The 20,892-nt window shown below is 38.9% G+C and overlaps 1 protein-coding gene across 1 annotated transcript; it reads right to left on the reverse strand.

Annotated features, from left to right (window-relative positions):
• Positions 1-2,030: 2,030 nt before the first annotated feature.
• Positions 2,031-4,203, reverse strand: LOC148018928 (ras-related protein RABA1f-like). Its single transcript, XM_087701379.1, has 2 exons — positions 3,829-4,203; positions 2,031-2,659 (listed from the first exon to the last, which is right to left on the reverse strand). The coding sequence occupies exons 1-2, from the start codon at positions 4,044-4,046 to the stop codon at positions 2,224-2,226; spliced, it is 654 nt and encodes a 217-aa protein (XP_087557505.1). The 5' UTR covers positions 4,047-4,203; the 3' UTR covers positions 2,031-2,223.
• Positions 4,204-20,892: the final 16,689 nt, after the last annotated feature.

Consider the following 20,892-nt stretch of genomic DNA (forward strand, 5'->3'; position numbering starts at 1 on the left):
TCAATTAGAATACTCTAAAAACCTCATCTGTGGTCCGACAACCTTTAGGTGCTATCAAGACTTCTCCCTTGAGTCTAGCCCAATGAACATTAGGGCATGAAGTATTTCTACTCCTACCAAAAACTCTCATTTCTCATTCTCCATATCTCTTGGAGAGTCACCGCTCTAACTACATTGCACATTTTCATCATCTGGTCATCTTTGTTGCCCTGGTCACCAAACAACACCATCTTGGCATCAATTTGCTCAACGAGGCCCGCTCTTCTAATCCAAGTCTATAGTTGTCTCCAAGCTCCCCATATCTTCCTGCATTCCCAAAAAAGATGTCTTACTGTTTCTTTCTCACACTTGCACAACCCACAAAGAGGCGAGACATCCATGGACTTGCTCAACCTCTCTCTTGTGGGGAGCTTGTTCATTACAATCTTCCAGAGGAAAAAATACAACCTCTTTGAAGGTGTGGCCCGCCTTGTTCTTAGGACCCAACAGACCCAAGTCCTTTTCTTAGCACACAAATGCCATTTCTTCCAGTACTCTGTGACACGGAGTATATAGGAGGGATCCTTCTTGACAAAGTCCTTACTCTTGTAAGGTAGATGAGAGTATTGCTCCATGTTCCTCCCTCCTTCCTTAATGTTACTCCCTCACTATCTCAATTGTTTTCTTATGTCATCCAACTTTCATAATAGCAACTATGAATGGCATTATTTTTGTTCAACTTCAATACTTGACCCTTCAATTCAAACATAGAGATCTCTCCTCAAATATTTGAGTCCTCAACAAGGGAGTCAATTAAAGATATCTCAAAAATGACCTAGAGCATAGCACTGAGAGGAAAAGAGCAAAAGAGGGAAACTCACACATAAGATTTTGAGAGAGTACACGAGGGAAAGTCACAAAGGGAGAGAAAGTATAGGGCTAAGAAAGAAAGAGTGGAAGAGTGAAACATAAAAGTTCTCCATTTGTTGTCTAAACCATTAAAAAACTAACACCTTCAAAAACATGGCATAAAAATGCACACTCATTGTTAGTGTGGCTTTGAACTTTATGTCCCCCTATGAAAAATCAATCATGATTACAAATGGAAATACATGTCTCAAAAACTTAGCTCTTCACTCAAACGTAATATATTTGTTGTGACCAAATTGCTCATCTACACAGAAAGCACAACTCACGTAACCCATATATGCTTGGATAACAATGTGGGGAGATATGCAAAATGTAACCAAATCCTTTGTGGATAAGATTAAAACCATCAAACAAAATTGAAATAGTTTTTTTTCTTATAGAAGAGCATAGTTTTATGATTCTCTCTACCATGAAGTCAACCTAAACGCAATACCCCCCCAAACTTTGTCATGTCCAAACTTGTCTAAAACCAAAACTCAACTCTCATAACCCATATCTGCTTGGAACATGAGATTAGATTAGGAAAATACTTCTTAATAAGAGCATCGTTCCAATGTCTTTTCGTTACTTTTCCTCAATTTAAGAGAGGAGTATAAGACCCCCCCTAAAGATAATGAGATTAACTCATTAGAATGGAGATCCTAATTAACATAAAATCTAGGCACATCTTATTTGCCCCATTGATGCTACTATAGTTTGAAGATTTGAGATGAAATAAATAAAAACAAAGATGCCTCAATGTGACATTTAAAGTGCTATGTAACTTCCCCCTATCAACTTTAGTCACTCTACATGATGCAAATTGTCATGGCAGTTGGTCTTATTTTGGACATCCAAGTGAGCATTGCATTACAAACACACAAAACTCAATGAGAGGCAATTCGAATTACTTACAAAATCCTTCACGAGCAATCAAGTATAAGCCTTAGCAATTGCCAATAATACTAACCACGTGCTCTTCAACTATTCTTCAATTACATGTAACATCACAAAGTATTGGCAATAGATTGCAAGGCCCCTCAGTAGTACCAATATACTCACTGACCCCAAAATTTGAATGGTAATCTAAGCACTTTCAAAAAGACATTCTGGTAAAACATGAAACTTTAGAGTTCTCTAGAGCTTAGAAAACAAAAATTCCTATAAGAACTAGCAGGACGCGTACAAAGTTCATGAATCTTTGAGACTCAGAAGTTAAATATTGCCCTTCAGGAGGGTGTGAAAAATTGCAGGGCCAGAATAGAGACTAAACTACATCTTCTCAAAATAGAGCACTAAAATGATCATTAACAGCAAAGTAAACTAAGCAATGTACTATGTGTTGCAACATCCGACTTTTTTTGTGGCCGTTACATCATCCTTGCTACCAACATTAATGGTTTGGCCTTTGCCAGGAATAGTTGCAGCATCCTCAGTGACCTCAAGTGCCTTCTTGCTTACAACCCGGTAGATTTGAGTCAGGATCTGTGTGAAGGCATTCTCCACATTTGTAGATTCAAGCGCCGATGTTTCCATAAAGTAAAGACCTTCCCTTTCAGCAAAAGATTGGCCATCTTCAGTTGATACCGCCCTCAGATGACGCAAATCGGACTTGTTCCCAACCAGCATTACCACAATATTTGAGTCTGTGTGGTCCTTGAGTTCCTTCAGCCATCTTTCCACATTTTCAAAAGTCACATGCCTGGTAATATCAAAGACAAGAAGTGCTCCGACAGCTCCCCGGTAGTAAGCACTAGTGATTGCTCTGTACCTGACTTATAAAATAATAAAACTGAATTAACTTGCTTGCTCAAAGAGACATAGACGAAGACCGACAGGTCTTTCACCACGATCATTAGAAATGAAACAGTGTCATCTAGTTGAAAGAAGTTAATAGAAAGAGCATGTAATCCTTCCTAGGAGTGCAACAATCTAATAGCCTGTCCTAGCATTCCACTCTAAACCCCTAAAATCTCATTTTGTAAAGACTGTTTTTGAAAGGAAACTGTTCTCGAATGCTATTGCCAATACAAAGGCAAATACCCACAAAGCACCACTGCTAACTACTAGTGACTAGATACTCCATACAGAATAGCAATGTGTGCAGTACAACTGAAAAAACCTTCGAATGGTCTGTCTATTCAATGTACATGATAAATGATCAGTACAAGGTGCGTGATTCCTTCCATCAAGTTGATTCAACAGAGATGAATGTGATTGTTTTAGGACAAACCTGATCAGATTTTAATTGAAAGCAAGCTTTTAAAACCTAGTCTGTTCCTGACCACCGATCTTAACATAAAGTTCTCTCTTCTTTGCGTATTCACTGTGTGAAAGGATGAAATTCATGCAAACACTGTACACTGCTTACAACAAAAGCCACTTAAACAATATACTTACATGTGCACTAACTATGTGAAAAAATCTAATGTATACAAACACCGTCTCTGCTTTGCAAAAAGAGATACGTAAACAATAATACACAATCCTAAGCAAATGCCATATCCACATATTCAAGCATAATCTGACGCTTTCCTAAATGTGCAAGCTTAATGTACGCTAAGCATATCTAATGCCATAAAACATATAATCCTGGATAGGTATCAAGGACGACCACTTTCTTAAATGCTCAAGCTCAATTTCAATAAGCATATTGATGTTGGTCTACACTATGCAGTTTCCTGCCTGCAACACTAATGTATCCTAGATCCATGCATTCCGTACCAAAAACGCAGATCTCCTAAAAAACAGAGCATTGAAAGCCTCCAGAAGAACGGTCAAACTTCACACTCCAGCTTTGATGGTGTCCGTTCTTTACAGGAATATCCATCCGCAGTCATCTGTTCATTGCAATGCGAGAATTCCAAAGACGGACCGCACTTATGGCCAATAGAGGAGAAAAGAGAAGAGAGAAAGGCCAAGAAGGAGGCGAAGGCAAACCTTTCTTGGCCCGCAGTGTCCCAAATCTGAGCTTTAATGACCTTGCCCTCGACTTTGATGCTGCGAGTGGCGAACTCGACGCCGATGGTGGATTTGGACTCCAAGCTGAACTCGTTGCGGGTGAAGCGAGAGAGCAGGTTAGATTTGCCGACGCCGGAGTCCCCGATGAGCACGACCTTGAAGAGGTAGTCGTAGTCGTCGTCGGACCGGTGCGCCATGGCCGCGCCGCTCACAGGCTGTGCAGGCGCGAGGGGAGAGGAGGGGAGGGGAACCCTAACCGGAGGCACAGAGAGAGGATCTCGGAGAGAGAGAGAGAGCGAGAGAGAGAGAGAGAGAGAGAGAGAGGCTTAGACCGAACAGAGAGGAAAGAAATGAAGATTTTGGCAGAAAGAAAGAAAGACAGGCGGACAAACTTTGTTTTTTTTGTATTAATTTATTTTATTTAATGAAAGAACTTTGTTGTTTAAGCCGGCCAAAATGCTTTGAAGCCTTCCTTAAACAAGAATTGAAGATGAAGGTAATTAATAATATATACACAACATATATATACACTACTTTTATTTAAAAATGAAGATGATTGTATTAATATTTTATAAAAATTTGAAGATGGAAGTAATTATATATGCATATAAATTATAGTTTTTAAATAAAAATGAAAATATTAACATTTTGCAAAAATTGAAGATGATGTGAATTACACACACACACACACATCCTTACTACATTTTAAAAAAATTGAAAGTATCTACATAAATATTTTTACAAGATTTGAAGATGAAGATAATTATATTAATATTTCATCCCACCATTGAAGCTTTCCTTAAACAAGAATTAAGGATTAAAGATGAAGGTCATTTTATATTTATATTTTGACGACATTAAATGCTTTGAGGCTTTCCTTAAACAAGAATTAAGGATTAAAGTTGAAGGTCATTTTATATTTATATTTTGACGACATTGAATGCTTTGAGTCTTTTCTTAAACAAGAACTAAAGATGAATGTAATAATTATGATTCATATCTCTTATAGTCTTTTTAGAAAAGGAATTGAATATGAAGATAAACTCATTTGCAACTATATCATATGCAATTCTTGTTTATAATATTATCTACACAATATAAAAATTATTATTTACAAATATTATTTACACATGATTAAAAATCTTGACTGTGATATTATCTGCACATTATATATAAGAATTCCTTAAATAGGAATAGAAGATGATGGTAAGTATATTAATATTTTCACAACATTAAACAAAAGAATTGAATATGAAAACAAACACAAATGCAATGATGTTGTACAAATTCGATCTCGTGTTCACAAAAAACCGAGGTTTAGTATAGTGTCCACAAAAGAATACCTCTAACTCAAAATATTGGAGGGGGTTTTTAATTCCAATTGCGCATATTTGCTATTTGTTTAACTAAAACTAGGCGCTCTGCGCCTAGACTCGCCTCGGCGCTTCGTGCCGGGGCAGGTGCGATTTTCGCGGCGAGGGCGGGTGCTGGACGCGTGGCACCTGCCTCCGCGTTTCTTTGTGGGGAGGTTGGGGGCTGCCACGTGGCACCCGCCCCCACCTCCCCTTAACTAATAGTAAAGATTTTCATAAAGTTCAAGGTTTAAAAATGTTTTTTGGAATTTTCGCTTTCATTTTACATTAAACCTAGTTTTTCATGAACACTAGTTTAGAAAATCATGTGACTTTTATATTCACCAAAAATTTGCCAAATTTTTCAAACACTACGTTCATTAATTATCATAAACTTTTAAAACTTGCAATTCATCGATGTTAAAGGTTTTTGTATCGTCTAAAAATAGTTTTTTGTCAATGCTAGCACAATCCAATCTTAATACATATCCTTAAAACATTTCCTTTAGTTATTTCATTTATTAAATCAGTAATGCCAATAGTTTTTTTTTTAACAAGGGAAAAAATCGGGTAGAATTTTTGCCAAATATCTAAATTCCAAGGTACTTATGACAGGTTAATTTTAGGGGGTTTGCAATCTCAAAAATAGCCCAAGTACACAAAAGATTGGACATAATATTTCATAAGATTGGTTGATTAGCATGTATTATATATTGACATCAAATTGAGCTTGCATTGAGATTATGCAAGTCATCTACTCATGTTTGGTGGACACTAGAGCTATTTCCAAAATAAAGACAAAACATTTGGCAAGACCAATGCCATAATATTTCATAAGATTGGTTGATTAGCATGTATTATATTGACATCAAATTGAGCTTGCACTTTTTTGCCCCCTTTTCTAAAATCTTGGTATTTGACAAGCAAAACATTTGCCTATCTTTTCACAATTAAGAAACCCTTTTTTTATCTATTTTCTTTGGATTCATTTATTATAACACATTAAGATAAGTCAAGAGATCAATTGAGTCAATGGTTGTTATAAAGCATAGAGATAAATTATGTTTATGCATGAGTAGATGACTTGCATAATTTCAATGCAAGCTCAATTTGATGTCAATATAATACATGCTAATCAACCAATCTTATGAAATATTATGGCATTGATCTTGCCAAATGTTTTATCTTTATTTTGGATACAGCTCTAGTGTCCACCACCAAACAATCCAAATCACCACATCCTATACTCAACAAATTCTAGCCTTTTAAAAGCCCTTAAGAAGAAGAGCCAGTGTTTAAAATAGATGTTAAGCTTCTCTAAAGCTTAAAGTGTTTTGGTCTATCCACTTCCACCTTCATGGTGATGTAAATACTTTACTCATAAAATCATTTATTGCGTCACTTACAAAAATGATATTTCTACTTTTCAAATGCTCGTCACTTCAATGTAGTCATGTCCATCAAATGATGTCATCTAGGAGTCTTCACACTTATACTATATCAAGATTTCAATCTTAGTTTGGAAAAGAAAATTGGCATGCAAGAAGTTCTTCTCTATTTCAAATTAAAAAGGACACCTTTGAGTAGAGTATATAAATCAAAAGAGAGGGTATACATCCTAGAAAGACCAAATCATTAACTAATAACTAGTATGCATCCAAATAAAAATTGGAGGCCAAAGCTTTATTTGTAGGTTGACTAATCATTAGTAAAGTCAAGAATAAGTGTTGTTGCTTACTCAAAGGAAGGAAAAAGGTATCCTCCCTTTGGACCTTTGGAGAGTAAATGACAATAACTATTGTCCTCTTCAAATACTTCATTTCAGGATGCATGTGGCTCCTCCATAGGCAAAGTATGTTTAAAGGGTCAATCAGACAATTGGTGCTAGGGTATTAAAGCTCCCTTAGCAAATTAAATACACATGAGAAAAGAAACTTAAACCACATATACTTGAATGTATGTATCATTGATGCTACATGAGAACATATAGAGATTGTATAATGTTCAATTACCATAGCTATAGAGAAAAGATATATAAAGGTTTGAAAAGGAAGTTTGAACCAAACACACCCTTTAGAAAGGGGCAAATGTGCACAAAATGAATTTTCTTGATTGGTTTAGAATACTAATGATAATGTATGAGGTGTAGGGGTCTTGCAATACATGCCACTTGGAGAGTTAAGAATGATATTGTTCACAATGCTCTAATTTTGGAGGGGTTATCTTAGTTAGCCATGCCATCAATCTTAAAAAGAATGACTAGGAAAGATGAAGCCATGGGTTCAATTAATAGAGATGGTTTAAAGGCCTTAGAGCCTATTAACATAATGGATGCATGTTGCATAAGACACACATGGCTCATTAAGTGAGGTGGGATAAATAGCTTATCTAATCAAATGTGTGGCGTATGCACATTTGTTACCCTCAAAACAACACAAGGCACAAAGAAGGCTTAAGAAGGAGCATAAGAAGACAGGCCGATGGAAACAAAACACTAAGAAACGAGGGAAATTTTTTAAAATCAAGAACATGGCACACAAGAGATAAGGCACATTTTAGTCCTTTGTAAAAGAGAGCCAGGCTCCCTCCTGTGCAAGTTGTAAATGAAAAGGTGCATATAAAGGAGCCATGATAATAGGAAAAGAGTGGAAAAGAGGACCAAGGCCTGAAGCCAGTCATGGAAATGGGTTGGGTGTCCAAGGAGGGAAGGGCATGTATAAAAGCCAAAAAGTTAATGGATAAGCTCATTCTTGATGTGTGTGCAAACTAGCTCTCTTCTTATTCTTGACCTTGCTTCCTTCTTGCACATGAGAGAGGGAGAGTGTGAGTGTGTGAGAGTGAGGGACCATTGAGAAGCTTTTCTTCTCACCTTCACCTTCTTCTCTTCTCTTTTCTTGTGTGTGCGACTATGGAGGTTGGAGGTTGGAGCATGGAGATGGAGCTTGCTTGAGCTACCACCTTGAATCATGGAGCCATCAAAGGATTCGAGGAAGAGGACTACAACCATTAGATTGAATGGTACGCTCACTACATCCTTGTGTGAGAGCATGCACAACTATGTGAGAGGTAGCCATTGCCATTCGATTGAATCCCTTGACTTGATAAGTGGTCTGTAGGGGCTCAGTAGTTGTTAGCGATAGTAATGACATTTTGGTTCCATTGTCGGGACCAACGGATTCAAGCTTGAGTGCTTGTGTGCTCCAAATCGAGTGACGGAGTAGGAGTTCGTCTCTAAAATGATGCTTGGTGTAGGTAGGAAGTGAGGGAGTCCTGAAGGTATTTGATCTCCTTTGTCAGATAGTTTAGGTTTTGGAAGATTTATGAACGTTAGTTAGATCAATGGTATGGTGTTTTTCATTAGTAGGATGCATTAATCTTGAGGAAATAAGGAAAAAGAAAGAAAAATAACTTTAAGTAACAACCAGGAAGCAGGGAAAGAAAAGAAAAGAGATTTTGAATACCTTAGAAGGAAAACAAAGAGTAAGGGAAGAAAGAGAGAGCATTAAAAGAAGAGAAAGGGGGGCAAGAGCTCATTTAAGCATATGAGAGATTGAGAGAGAGAGTAGTAGGTTGAGGGAGCAGCACATCAAGAGAGCAACAACATAAAAAATTCATTGTATCATCACTCTCGGTGATTCCAGGTATGCTCAAAACCTTCCTTACTTGACTGAAGGATACAGACACGATCATCATTGGGTGCACTTGTGATTTGTTAAGTTATTTGTCATCATTTCTTGTCATTTGGTGTGTTTTCTCGCCACTCAGACAAAGTCCCAGGCTTGATTGAGCCCTAACTAGCCATTCGGACGGCTAAGTCACTTTTGTCCTCTTGGATAACTCTTGCCTCGAACGGTCCCACTCAAGCAACCGAGTGGATCCACTCGAATAGCTCAAATTCCCCTCAAATAGCTCTCACCACTCAGACTTCCTTAGACGGCTGAATTGTTCACTTGGATGGACCCTCTCGGACGCAAATGGGCACCCCTATTCGAGAGTAGACCCTATCACTCAGACAGTCCAAATCAACCACTCAGACGGCTGAGTCTGGGACTTCGATGGACAAAAATCTGCAACTTAGGCATCTGAATTCACAGACAACTTAAACCAAAATACATTTTTTGGGGCCAACCAGGCCCCCCAAACATACCAAAGGCTGTGAGCTAATTACCATGTGACCGTAGATGGATCCTAAACTTGTAATGTGACTATAGAGCTTACCAACATCGAAATTTACAATGACAAGTCCAAGAATTGACCAAATCAACCAATCATTTGTAGCTTACTTCCCAATAGAGACACTATTTGATTGCCTGGAAAGACCACCCACCATCAAGACCCCATAAAGGATCAAAATTGACTGCCACGTGTGATTGCAACTTGTGTAAAAGAGCTGCAACCATATGAAACTAGCTGGCAAGGTATTTGTGTGATAGGCACCCCTATCCGAGAGTCAGACCCTACCACTTGGACTCAGATGGCACCCCTATCCAAGAGTCAGACCCTACCACTAAGATAATCCAAATCAACCACTTGGACGATTGAGTCTGGGACTTCAATGGACAAAAAGATGCAACTTGGGCATCCAAATTTGTAGACAACTTAAACCAAAACACATTTTTTGGGCCATCCAAACCCCCCAAACATACCAAAGGCTGTGAGCTAATTACCATGTGACCCTAGTTGGATCCCAAATTTGTAAGTGCGACCATAGAGCTTACCAATACCGAAATTTACAATGACAATCCCAAGAATTGACCAAATCAACCAGTCACTTGTAGCTTACTTCCCAATAGAGACACTATTTGATTGCCTAGGTAGACCACCCATCAAGACCCCATAGAGGATCAAAATTGACTACCATGTGTGATTGCAACTTGTGTAAAAGAGCTGCAACCATACAAAACTAGATGACAAGGTATGTGTGTGAATGATTTCATTGACGGTGGCACATTGCATTATAGGCACTTAGGTGCATGAGAAAAGTTGAAAGCCTGATTGTGCACAACTCACCTTGCATTGCACTATCCAAGTGTGTGAGTAAGTGTAAACTTGTGGAGTGACTTAATTAACAAGGAACACACTAAAAGGAAGTTAAGCTAAGAGACAAACCCACCAGTAGGACTTGCAAAACCCCTAGGACCATGAAAACAAACCAAGAAACCCAACATTGAGAAGTGAACATCCTCAAACCACTTGATAACCAAGTGAGAAAAGAGGAATGAATCACAATTAGAGATGTGTCCTTATCCGACCTAATCAACCTCATTGACATCTTAGTGGTTCAAGAGACCTCCAACATGGTAGGTGCTAGCACGAACACAAGCAACCAAGACCTTGACCTAGGTAACCAAGACCTTGACCTAGGCAACCAAGACCTTGACCTATGAGATTTTCCAATTGACAAACAACTACTCATATCACGATACAACCGTCAAATGAAAATAGCACACCATGAGAGATCCACAGATGAAATCATAGTTGATCTCATGGAGGAGAGAAGGCTAGGAAGAGTTGCCCTACAACACATAGCCAACTACAACTAGGAGCAACGTGCTCAAAGGCTGTGCCAAGAGATAGAGCTCAATGAGGTCCAACGAGTCCTAGACATTGCAGGCAGAAATAGAGTAGGAGGAAATGCCGATAGGGAAAGAGCATAAGAAGCAGATCTTACATTGAGTGAGCTCCTCACGAAGCGACTGTTAGATAACATTGTTGCAGAGCAAAGCGGAGCAACCCTAGCAACTTCGTTACTAGTTGGACTGGGAATCACCCCAAAGGCTAGAAGCCACACCAAGATACCTATAATTGCGAACCAACTTGAGAAGTATCAAGCAATTAATGGTCCTTAAAGCTTCGTTGAGCAAATTGAGTAGGTGTGTGAGGCAAACAACCTCATGGACCATGCTCAGCATGCATAAGCTTTTGGACTCTGCCTAGGAGACAAGGGATGAACTTGGTTTACTAGCCTAGGCAATGATGAGTGCAACAACTTCAATAGCCTAAAGGATCTTTTCATTAAGATATTTTCCAAAGTTGGACACCCAAACAAACTCATTGTCAAGTTGATGAATGTCAGCCAAAAAGACAACAAGGAAATCCTGACTATGTCACTCACGTGAGAAGTCTCTACAGGAGGATTCTAGCGATGGAATGACCCAATGAGAGAGCAATATCCACTGTGTTTATCAACGGAATCCAAAATAAAAAACTCTCTAGTAACTCAAGCCTACAAAGGGACGTGTTAGCTAGGGTCTTTGAAGAGGCAATACGTGTGGACGACTTGTTGAGAGAGAGAAAGTCAAGAGCCACACTGCAAGAGAACACCGTCTCTAGGAACACCGAGAGAACTGAGCAATCAAGCCGTAGCACACAAGAGAAGGAAAAAAACATCGACCAAAATCAAGAGATAGCTGACTTGAATTTAGAGTTGGCTAAGCTACGAGAGATGTTAAGAAAACAAATGCGACCCCACAAGTAGTGTGTGCAAAACATTGCCAATTTCCAATAAGGCTCCTATACCCACAACCCTATACTCTTGCCTACTATACAGGAAATAGACACCCCTACTTTGGAAGAGGAGCTCCATTAGCTCTACGAGCGCCCAATGACTCGAAGCTAATTGCCCCTAGGATTGACATCAACCCCATGGGACTCCCTAGGTTACTTGGACCCATAGTGTCCCACCCACTGAGCAATGCTTCGATATACTTTGTAGAGGAGCCACTGGAGGATGAAATGTATGTGAACCCCTATGTCCTATGACAAGGAGGATAATCCTATATTGATGGACTTTAGACCAATGCCGGTTATGGATTTAGGTAGGGGAAGAGGTGGAGGTCTAGGAGGGGGCCCAAACCAAGAGCCACTAGCATGTTGGACTTGTGGATATCCACGGCACATTTCATCTCGTTGCCCTAAAAAGGGGCAAGCAAATAGGGACAAGGCCAATTTGAGATGTCTAGAGTGTGGAGTTACACTTTTGTACTCTAATTGCCTTAGACATAAACCGTCCACTAGTACGACAATTGTACTATCTATACCACTTTGACACTTTAATATTGAAACACTTGATGATGAAGCCACACCAATCCCACTAAACATCATGATCGAGCTCAAACAAAGTGGGCCAATATCTCATTACTTGGATCTAGCAACTCAAATGCAACATTTGATAGAAAGAAGAGCCGGAGGAGAAAAGGAAGAGGTAGATGCTAAGATAACACTCACAAGTCATAGTGCCACCACATTGACAAAAGGGAAATAGGTTACGGATGCAAAGGCAAAAACATGTCCTCCTAAGACAGTGGAAAAGGGAAGTGCCAAGGTTGGAGAACATCCTGACTCAAAACACCAATTAGAAGTTGTGGACAAAGTTAAAGAGTGGGTGAAAGAAGCTCAAGTGCACTTGCAGGATGTAAAGCCTATCATGGAGGATGGGATAAATGAGCTCTCTAATGTGAGTTCACCAATCGTCCCTACGCACTTGAGATCAAGAGACACATCAACACCCCATGTAGCATCGCACAAGTAGAATCTAGATGCCACTGATAGTTGAACTGCCCAAGAGCATTGGTAGAAAGGCCTTGAGTTAAAGGAAAAGGAAAATGTTGGCAATTTTCTCACGACATTGATATCAAATCCTATAACCTTTCCATTAGGAGAATTGCTTAGACAAAACACCATGCTGTGGTAAGTGTTGAAGCAGTGGGTAGAAAGACGTGACGGACATGGAGTGGGACATGGAGTGATCGACTTGCCACACCATGATGCAGAGATTTATATACCAAGCTTAACTGTGAACCCATTGTCTAAATCTCGATTAAGTGAATGTCTTTTGGGAGGGCAGGGAAATGCATGCAATCTTATTTATTGTTGCTTAGGTGATGCCATATGGAAAGGAATTGTGGACACAAGAGCAAGAGTTAGTGTGCTTAGCCATGCAGTTCTGCAAGCTTGGAGAAACCCACCAATGAAAATTGTACGGTTTAATGTTACACTAGCGAATGGAATGAAAGCCAGACCATTCAGAGTGCTAAAAGATTGGCCTCTAAAGATAGTAGGAATCCATTGGTTAACTTCATAGTGGAGTGGACTATGATATTGTATTAGGTAGGCCATGGATGAGAAATGCTCAAGTGATAGAGGATTGGGACAATGGCCTGATATTCTTGGGCAATAGAACATAAGTTGTTCGAGTAGAGATGGATACATGGAAAACCTCACCAGTTGACCTTGATGCTATCTTTGCGATACTAAAGGGTGACTCGCAAGGAAAGCCTGAATATGGACCCTTAACTAAGTATATTCCTTGCTATAGGCATGAGCATGATTGGATGCATGTATTGGCAACCATGGACTTGACATTCTCAGATGATGAGGATAACTATAGGCAAGCTGTAGAAGTAGCTAGTAAACCCAACACAGTCATAGCTTTTGAGTTACCAAAGAATGATGCTACATCATCAATGCCTCTTTGCGTATGATGGCTAGGAGTTCCATCAATCGACCATCACCAATTACCTACTCTGTAGTAACTAATAAAATTGAATTCCATCGAGCTCTTAAGTACCCAATGAGAGAGCTAGCTAGTAGCCCATCAATAAATTTTAAACCTCTTAAGGATCTCATTGAGAATTTGAAGTAGCAATGGATTAAGGTGCATGAACTAAATTTGTTGTACAACTGGGCCCTCATTGCAGAGGATGAGAATGAGAACCATGGGAACGATGATCAGTTTGAGTATGAGGATTCAGATGACGAGTATGAAGACTATTGTTCCAATGGTGAGAAAAGCGAGGAAGAAGCCGAGAAGATATAGTATGACACAGATAGTAGATAAGAGCACACTCTAAACCCTAAGATGCCAGTGCTTTTAGAGTGTAAAGAGGAATCATCAAGGTAAATTGTGATTGTACTTGGTTAGAGAACCTGAACATGGTGGAATATAAGTGGACTATAAGGGAGATGGATTAGTTCAATCAGGCACCACACCACTGCTTAGAGTGGAATTAGTCTTAGAGCTACAGCCACCAAGGGAAACTCCTTCTTCTAGTGAAGGCTACAAGTTCAACTCTGAGTCAAAAGTCAACTCTGAGAGTGATCTAGAAATGCCATGACCACCTAAGACCAAATACACCAAAGGGGACCCCATGGCCCATCTGAGGCATAAGAGGCTCAAGGAAGAGAGAAGGAAACAATCCAAGTTCTCAGAAGCTAAATGACAAAAGAAGCCACATGGCTTACCCAAACGCTTCACTAAGTATAAGAAGGGTGAATGCATAGTGGTGTTAGTAGGAGCCAAACGAGTAGGACAAGTTAATGAACCCATTGAAGGACTCGTTAAAGTTAAGGAAGTCAATTTGGCAAGGAAAGGGAGCAAGCCTCGATCAGCGTATATAGCCAACAACTTAACTGAGCAAGAGGAGGCCAATGTCATTAATCTCTTAAGAGTATGTACATGTATTCACGGTCCTTAGAAGAGCTGAAAGGAATCGATCCAAGTATTGTGACTCACAACATTCCTATGAACCCCAATGCAACATTAGTCAAACAAAGACCGAACACAATGAATCCAAAGCATGCTCATGTTGTGAAGGAGGAAATAGACAAGTTGTTGAATGTTGGATTCATTTATGAGATTGAGCACATGGACTGGGTATCACCCATAGTAATTGTCCTAAAGAAGAATGGGAAGATTCGAGTGTACATGAATTACAAAAAGGTCAATGCATCGACAAAGAGAGACAATGATCCATTATCGTACATTGAGCACATGCTTGAGAGAGTGGCAGGGAAGGAAGCCAATAGTTTCTTGGATGTGTTTGCCTATATAGTCATGCCATTTGGGCTGACTAATGCACCTGCTACCTTTCAATGTTTTGTGTGTGCTATTTTCAAGGATGTGCTTAGAAAGTGACTAGAAGTATTCGTTGATGATTTGTGTGATGGGAGGAGCACCTAGACAAACTTCGCATAGTATTTGAATGGTGTAGACAATACGGTCTCTCACATTGAACCCCTTAAAATGTTAGTTTTGGCTAAAGCATGGCTGTATCCTAGGATATGTGGTCTCAAAAAATGGCATTGCTACTACCTTTTCCAAAGGTAGAGTGATTGCCGATTTACCACCACCAACCAACTACAAGGGAGTTCAGTGCTTCCTCAGCCACATGGGGTACTATTGGTTTGTGTTGAATTATGTACTCATTGCACCACCACTTTACAAGTTGTTGAATGTATTTAAGTGGACCAAGGAGTGCCACCACGCTTACGAAGAATTGAAAAAGGCTTCGATGATTGCACCTATTCTATGAGCCCCAGATTAGTCCATTACTTTACATGTGCATATTGATGCATCAAAGTTTGCCACTGGATCAGTTTTGTGCCCACTTGGAGAGCATAACTTGGATTACCAAGTGAGCTTTGCAAGCAAACAACTCATTAACATGAAAATGAACTACTCCACAATAGAGATGGAAGGGCTAGCTATGATGTTTGATGTTAAGAATTTTTGACATTACCTTCTAGCTACACCCTTTACTTTCTTTGTTGATCATCAAGCATTGCTTTATCTTGTGAACAAACCCTGCACAATAAGATGCATTGCTTGATGGTTACTTTTTCTATTAGAATTTGGTAGTACGCAAGGGCAAATAGCATTACATGGCAGACCATATGTCTTGCATAACTATAGGAGAAGCAACTAGACAAGGCATTGGAGATGACCTACCCACCAATGCACATATGTTTAGAATGTCCATCAAAAGAGATTTGTTTAGAGCAAACCTTACACCTTATTGGGCAGACGACATAGTCCACATCCTAGAACATGGATTACATGAACGTCCAATTGAGAAGGCCAGGCTAAAACATCTCATTCTAAAGATTCAACCCTATCAATTGATTGTTGGCCAACTCTACTGATTGGGATAGGATGGACTATTGACGCGATGTGTCCATGAGCATGAGATGCATGATCTACTTGTAGAACCGCATGGCGGAATTGCTAGAGGACACTTCAATGGGGACACTATGGCACGTAAGGTGCTCCAATCTCAATTGTGGTGGCCTACACTATTTTGCGATGCAGCTAAGTTTGTGAAGCACTGTGATGAGTGCCAATGAACTAAAGTCCCTATTCATAAGGATAAGATGGAGTCGACCCCAATGATAGCACGCCAACCATTTGAAAAATGGAGCATTGATTTCATTGGTCCAATCAACCTCGTAGCACAATACTCACAAGTGAGGTACATAATTGTAGCCATAGACTATCTCACCAAGTGGGATGAAGCTTGGGCAACTCAAAAAAGTGACATTAGGAACACTTCTAAATTTCTTTGGAAGCAACTAATCTCACAGTTTAGATATCCCATAAAATTAGTCAATGATCAAGGCACACGCTTCATCAATGAAGTGATTTCCCACTTGTTATCCACCTTCCTGATAATCCATTGAAAGTCCTCATTGTATTACCCTCAAGCCAATGGTCAGGTTGAAGGACACACTCTCTCTCTAAATTAGCAACTTCTCTCTCTCCCCCACTCTTTATTTTGCAAGGGTCATCCATCCGTTTTTCACAACCCTCTTATTTTTACAAGGGTCAAGGGTTTGCATGAGGTAAATTGTCTTAGACACTTTTAGCTGTTAATATCAAGATGAAAAAAATATCACATTGTTATCCCGCATGCATACATACATTCACGTACCTCTCACTTTTATGTGCATGATTTGATATTATATCCTATTATATCACTTCCATTATTTTGCACACATAAGCAAAACTACATTGCACAGAGGATAGGGTATCAAATAGTCTGTTACATTCATTGCAATAACGTGCAATATCTATTTCTTTTCACTTTGTTTGAATAGTTAATATCAAGACAACAATATTACCTCATTGTCAATCCATTGTGCACATATACATTCACATGCATGCATGTTTCTACACTCCACCCTTCACATCTTCTAGTATTACAATTGAGCGAATGCCTATACATTCATTTGCATCTTCTCCATGCTATCATCCACAAATAGTGTTGTTGTTGGGCTGAAGTGCGGCCAATCAATGTTGTCAAAACATTTCATGAAAAGGGGGCTTTGTGTAACTCCTTCTTCCAGCATAAGTTGTTGTGGGAGTTGCTCTACACTTGCCTAGTCCATATTAGAATACAAAGGTTGGTGCTTGCTTTGATGACTTCACATATTCACTTCTAACCAATTGGAGTAGCTCACTTAAGTTGTCTTCCTTCATGGAGCTCCAGATGGCAATGTCAAAAAATGTAGATATTTTCTTCAAAAACCTTGCGAGCCCTGGCCGCAAAATCACCCAATACCTGCCCACTTCTAGAGGCTTCACTGGTAATGATCCCTTTACTTTGGCAAAGTAGAAGCAACCCAGTCATATCGAACACGATTAATTTTTAGGCTGGGAGGTAGTTGTACATGCACACGTGGAAGGGTGAGCACCCATGTATTGGTATGATGAAAAAGAACACTACATTACAATTATACAAGTTTATGTAAAAATGTTACCTTTGCTCTAATATATCTTCTATATTTGGCGAAGCAATACAGACATGCAATCTATCTATTGGATTTTAGCGCTATCGATGCAAAGTCACCACATCCCGCATTGCAATCTAAAATGGTATCCCCTTCTTTTGTGTATGTTTGCAAGAATGAGCTCCAAAAAGCCCTACCATGTTGCATGCCACCCACAGTATTTGGTAGTCATATAACATATTAGGAATCTACTAAATGTTTACAAAACATCTTTACAATAGTTTAACAACATTGGATCTCATATTGACCTCTCATTGGGGATCCTGATGTATCTTGTACCCACTCATTCGCAGTAATATCATCTTTTGTGAACTTCGGAGGGATGATTCCATTGTAAGCAATATTTGAACGCATGTACTCTAGAATATATAGCACATGTACCTGTATTTAAATCTTGAAATACTAATTTTAGTAATTGCATTCACTAAATGGAGCCAACAGGTGTGATGCATAAATAGTATCTAGCATGACCATATCGTGACTTTAAGACCCTCACCTCTCTACCTCCAATGACATAGACAGTCGTCTCACAATGAACAACATGTGCCATGCGTAAGGTCCAACACTTCTTCCTTGACTCCATCCGTTAGTGTCCATCTGTCACAACCTGCTCAATAAGCTCTACCATGGAGTGTGTTTGTGGAAAGGAAAAGTAACATCCCCATGTCCTTGAAAACACAATCAACTAGCAGATACATGGCATTGACTGACTCTGCCTCAGTATGGGAGTTCCATGACGGAATCGCATTCCCCAATCCATGCACAACACTATCTTCAAGGAGACAAACCACCATGATATCGCATGTTGTGTTTGTGGTTTCTTCATCAACCTTGACCATCTTGTGTTGGTTGATGTCCTCCAATGCCTCTACCAATCGAGAGAATGCCTCACTTGGCTAATCATTTCGCAATCCATCTCCAATCTCGAATGTGTCACATAGAACAATACACCACTCCACCTTCACCATCATAGCGACATGGGAGACAGCGACTTGCAAGGGGTCTTCCATAGGGCTTTCAATGTTGTGGACCTCTACACATCGACTCCTCGATTAGTAACATATTCTTCTTACTGAATGTTAACGATAGATAATATTCTTCTTACATGTTTGTTTACCTGATGTGTGGTTGGAACATCTTGCACCATTGTAGCTTTGTGGGAGAAGATGTCTTGTAAGGGGACTTCCACGTGACTTTCAGTATGGCCCTCTTGTATGATAAATTTATAATTAGCAATATATTTTTCGTTCAAAATGTTGTTGTAGATAATATTATTGAGACACGTTAGTTCACCAGTGTTTGTGGTGGTGGCTGGCACATCCTCCAACATTATAGGTTGAAAATAAAAAATTGTATCTCCCTCTGCAAAAATACAGACCATTCTTATTGGCATTGTATTGTGGGAAAAAAAAACCACGAGTCACGCTTGTTTACTGGTAGGTGCCACCTCCCCTAGTATAGCTAGTCTGTGTTCTTGGATTCTTTACTTCCCTACACAGGGACACACATCATTATTAACATCATATAATGATAAATTATGTGATAAGAACTCCCACTCATCTAGGGGAGCAAGCTCGGTGAGGAAAACGTTTGTCGGATTAAACCTTGTGCGATCCTTTCATCATCCTCGAAAAGGGTGACATGATCTTGTCTTTTGAAATTAGATTTGGCCATGATAGAGGGGCTTATGATTACTTCTTACAAATATTATTAGTTCAAAGAAGTATAACTATATTTTATAGCATATGAATATTAATATTACAATAACATGATGTTAAGTTAGCAAAGACATGCACAATGAGAGATCAAGATGATGGTCTCTCTCTCTCTCTCTCTCTCTCTCTCTCTCTCTCATTAAGCATATTGATTGAGCATCAAATTTATACTTATTTTCACCAATCAATATCTCTTCTTGCCACCACAACAAATAATTCACAAAGGTGCAAGCTTTAATAATATGCTTTTATTTTTTAACCAATGTTTAATGAGTTTGCTAGAGCCATGTATAAAGAAAAATGTTTAGTGAGGATTTGGAATGGATGCAAATATAGACATGTTTATATACCAATCCATGCTTATCGAAGAGAACTTACATCTCATATTTGAAAAGAGAAAAACATTGGTTTTAAAAAATATTATTAACGCTTGTACATTTGTGATTATTTGTTGTGGTGGCAAGAAGGGATATTGATTGGTGAAAATAAGTATAAATTTGATGCTCAATCAATATGTTGAGAGAGAGAGAGAGAGAGAGAGAGAGAGAGAGAGAGCATCTTCTTGATCTCTCATTGTGCATGTCTTTGCTAACTTAACATCATGTTATTGTAATATTAATATTCACATGCTATAAAACATAATTATACTTCTTTGAACTACTCATATGTGTGTACATGTGTATGTGCACATATTAGGACTTTCAATATACACACATAAATATATTCACATATATATATGTGTATATATATTAATGAGAGAGAGGGAGAGAGAGAGAGATTTTTTGTGATAATAGTTTTTGAATAAGAGAGATATATAGAAACAAGTTCTTAATGAGACACACATAGGCGTGTATGCATGCACATGCACATACACATAGAAAGGCAAATCAAGGTATTTGAATAAGAGAGAGAGATAAAAACAAGTTCTTAATGAGAGACACACTTGTGTGCATGTATGCACATGCATGTATATATAGAGAGATAAATCAAGGTGGTAGGTTTATCTAGTATATATTACAAACTAAAGACATATCTTTAAAGATTATTGCTCATGCAAACTCTAATTCACCTTGACTAAGTAATTCATCAATGTTTTGCCTAGTCTTTAAAATCAAAAATACATTCTAGATACTTTGTGAATGTAAGGAATTTCAATTGGAAGGGTATTAGGGCTCAATGGAGAAGAGAGGGAGGAGAAAGAGATAAAAATACATTTTGGATGAGAGAGAGAGAGAGAGAGAAGATTAAAACAATTATTAATTAGAGACAAGAAAGAGGTATCTTTTTAAAAATAATTGGAGAGAATGCTAGAAATTTTTGAAGCCAAAGAAGGGGCCCCAAGGCCCCCTTCTTTGGCTTCAAAAATTTCTAGCACTCTCTCTTATAATACTACCTTAGACCCTCTCCTA

The sequence above is a fragment of the Lygodium microphyllum genome, chromosome 20, assembly GCF_053477565.2.
Source record: "Lygodium microphyllum isolate KBCC chromosome 20, Lygodium_microphyllum_v1.1.10, whole genome shotgun sequence".
In the NCBI taxonomy this organism is placed as follows: domain Eukaryota; kingdom Viridiplantae; phylum Streptophyta; class Polypodiopsida; order Schizaeales; family Lygodiaceae; genus Lygodium; species Lygodium microphyllum.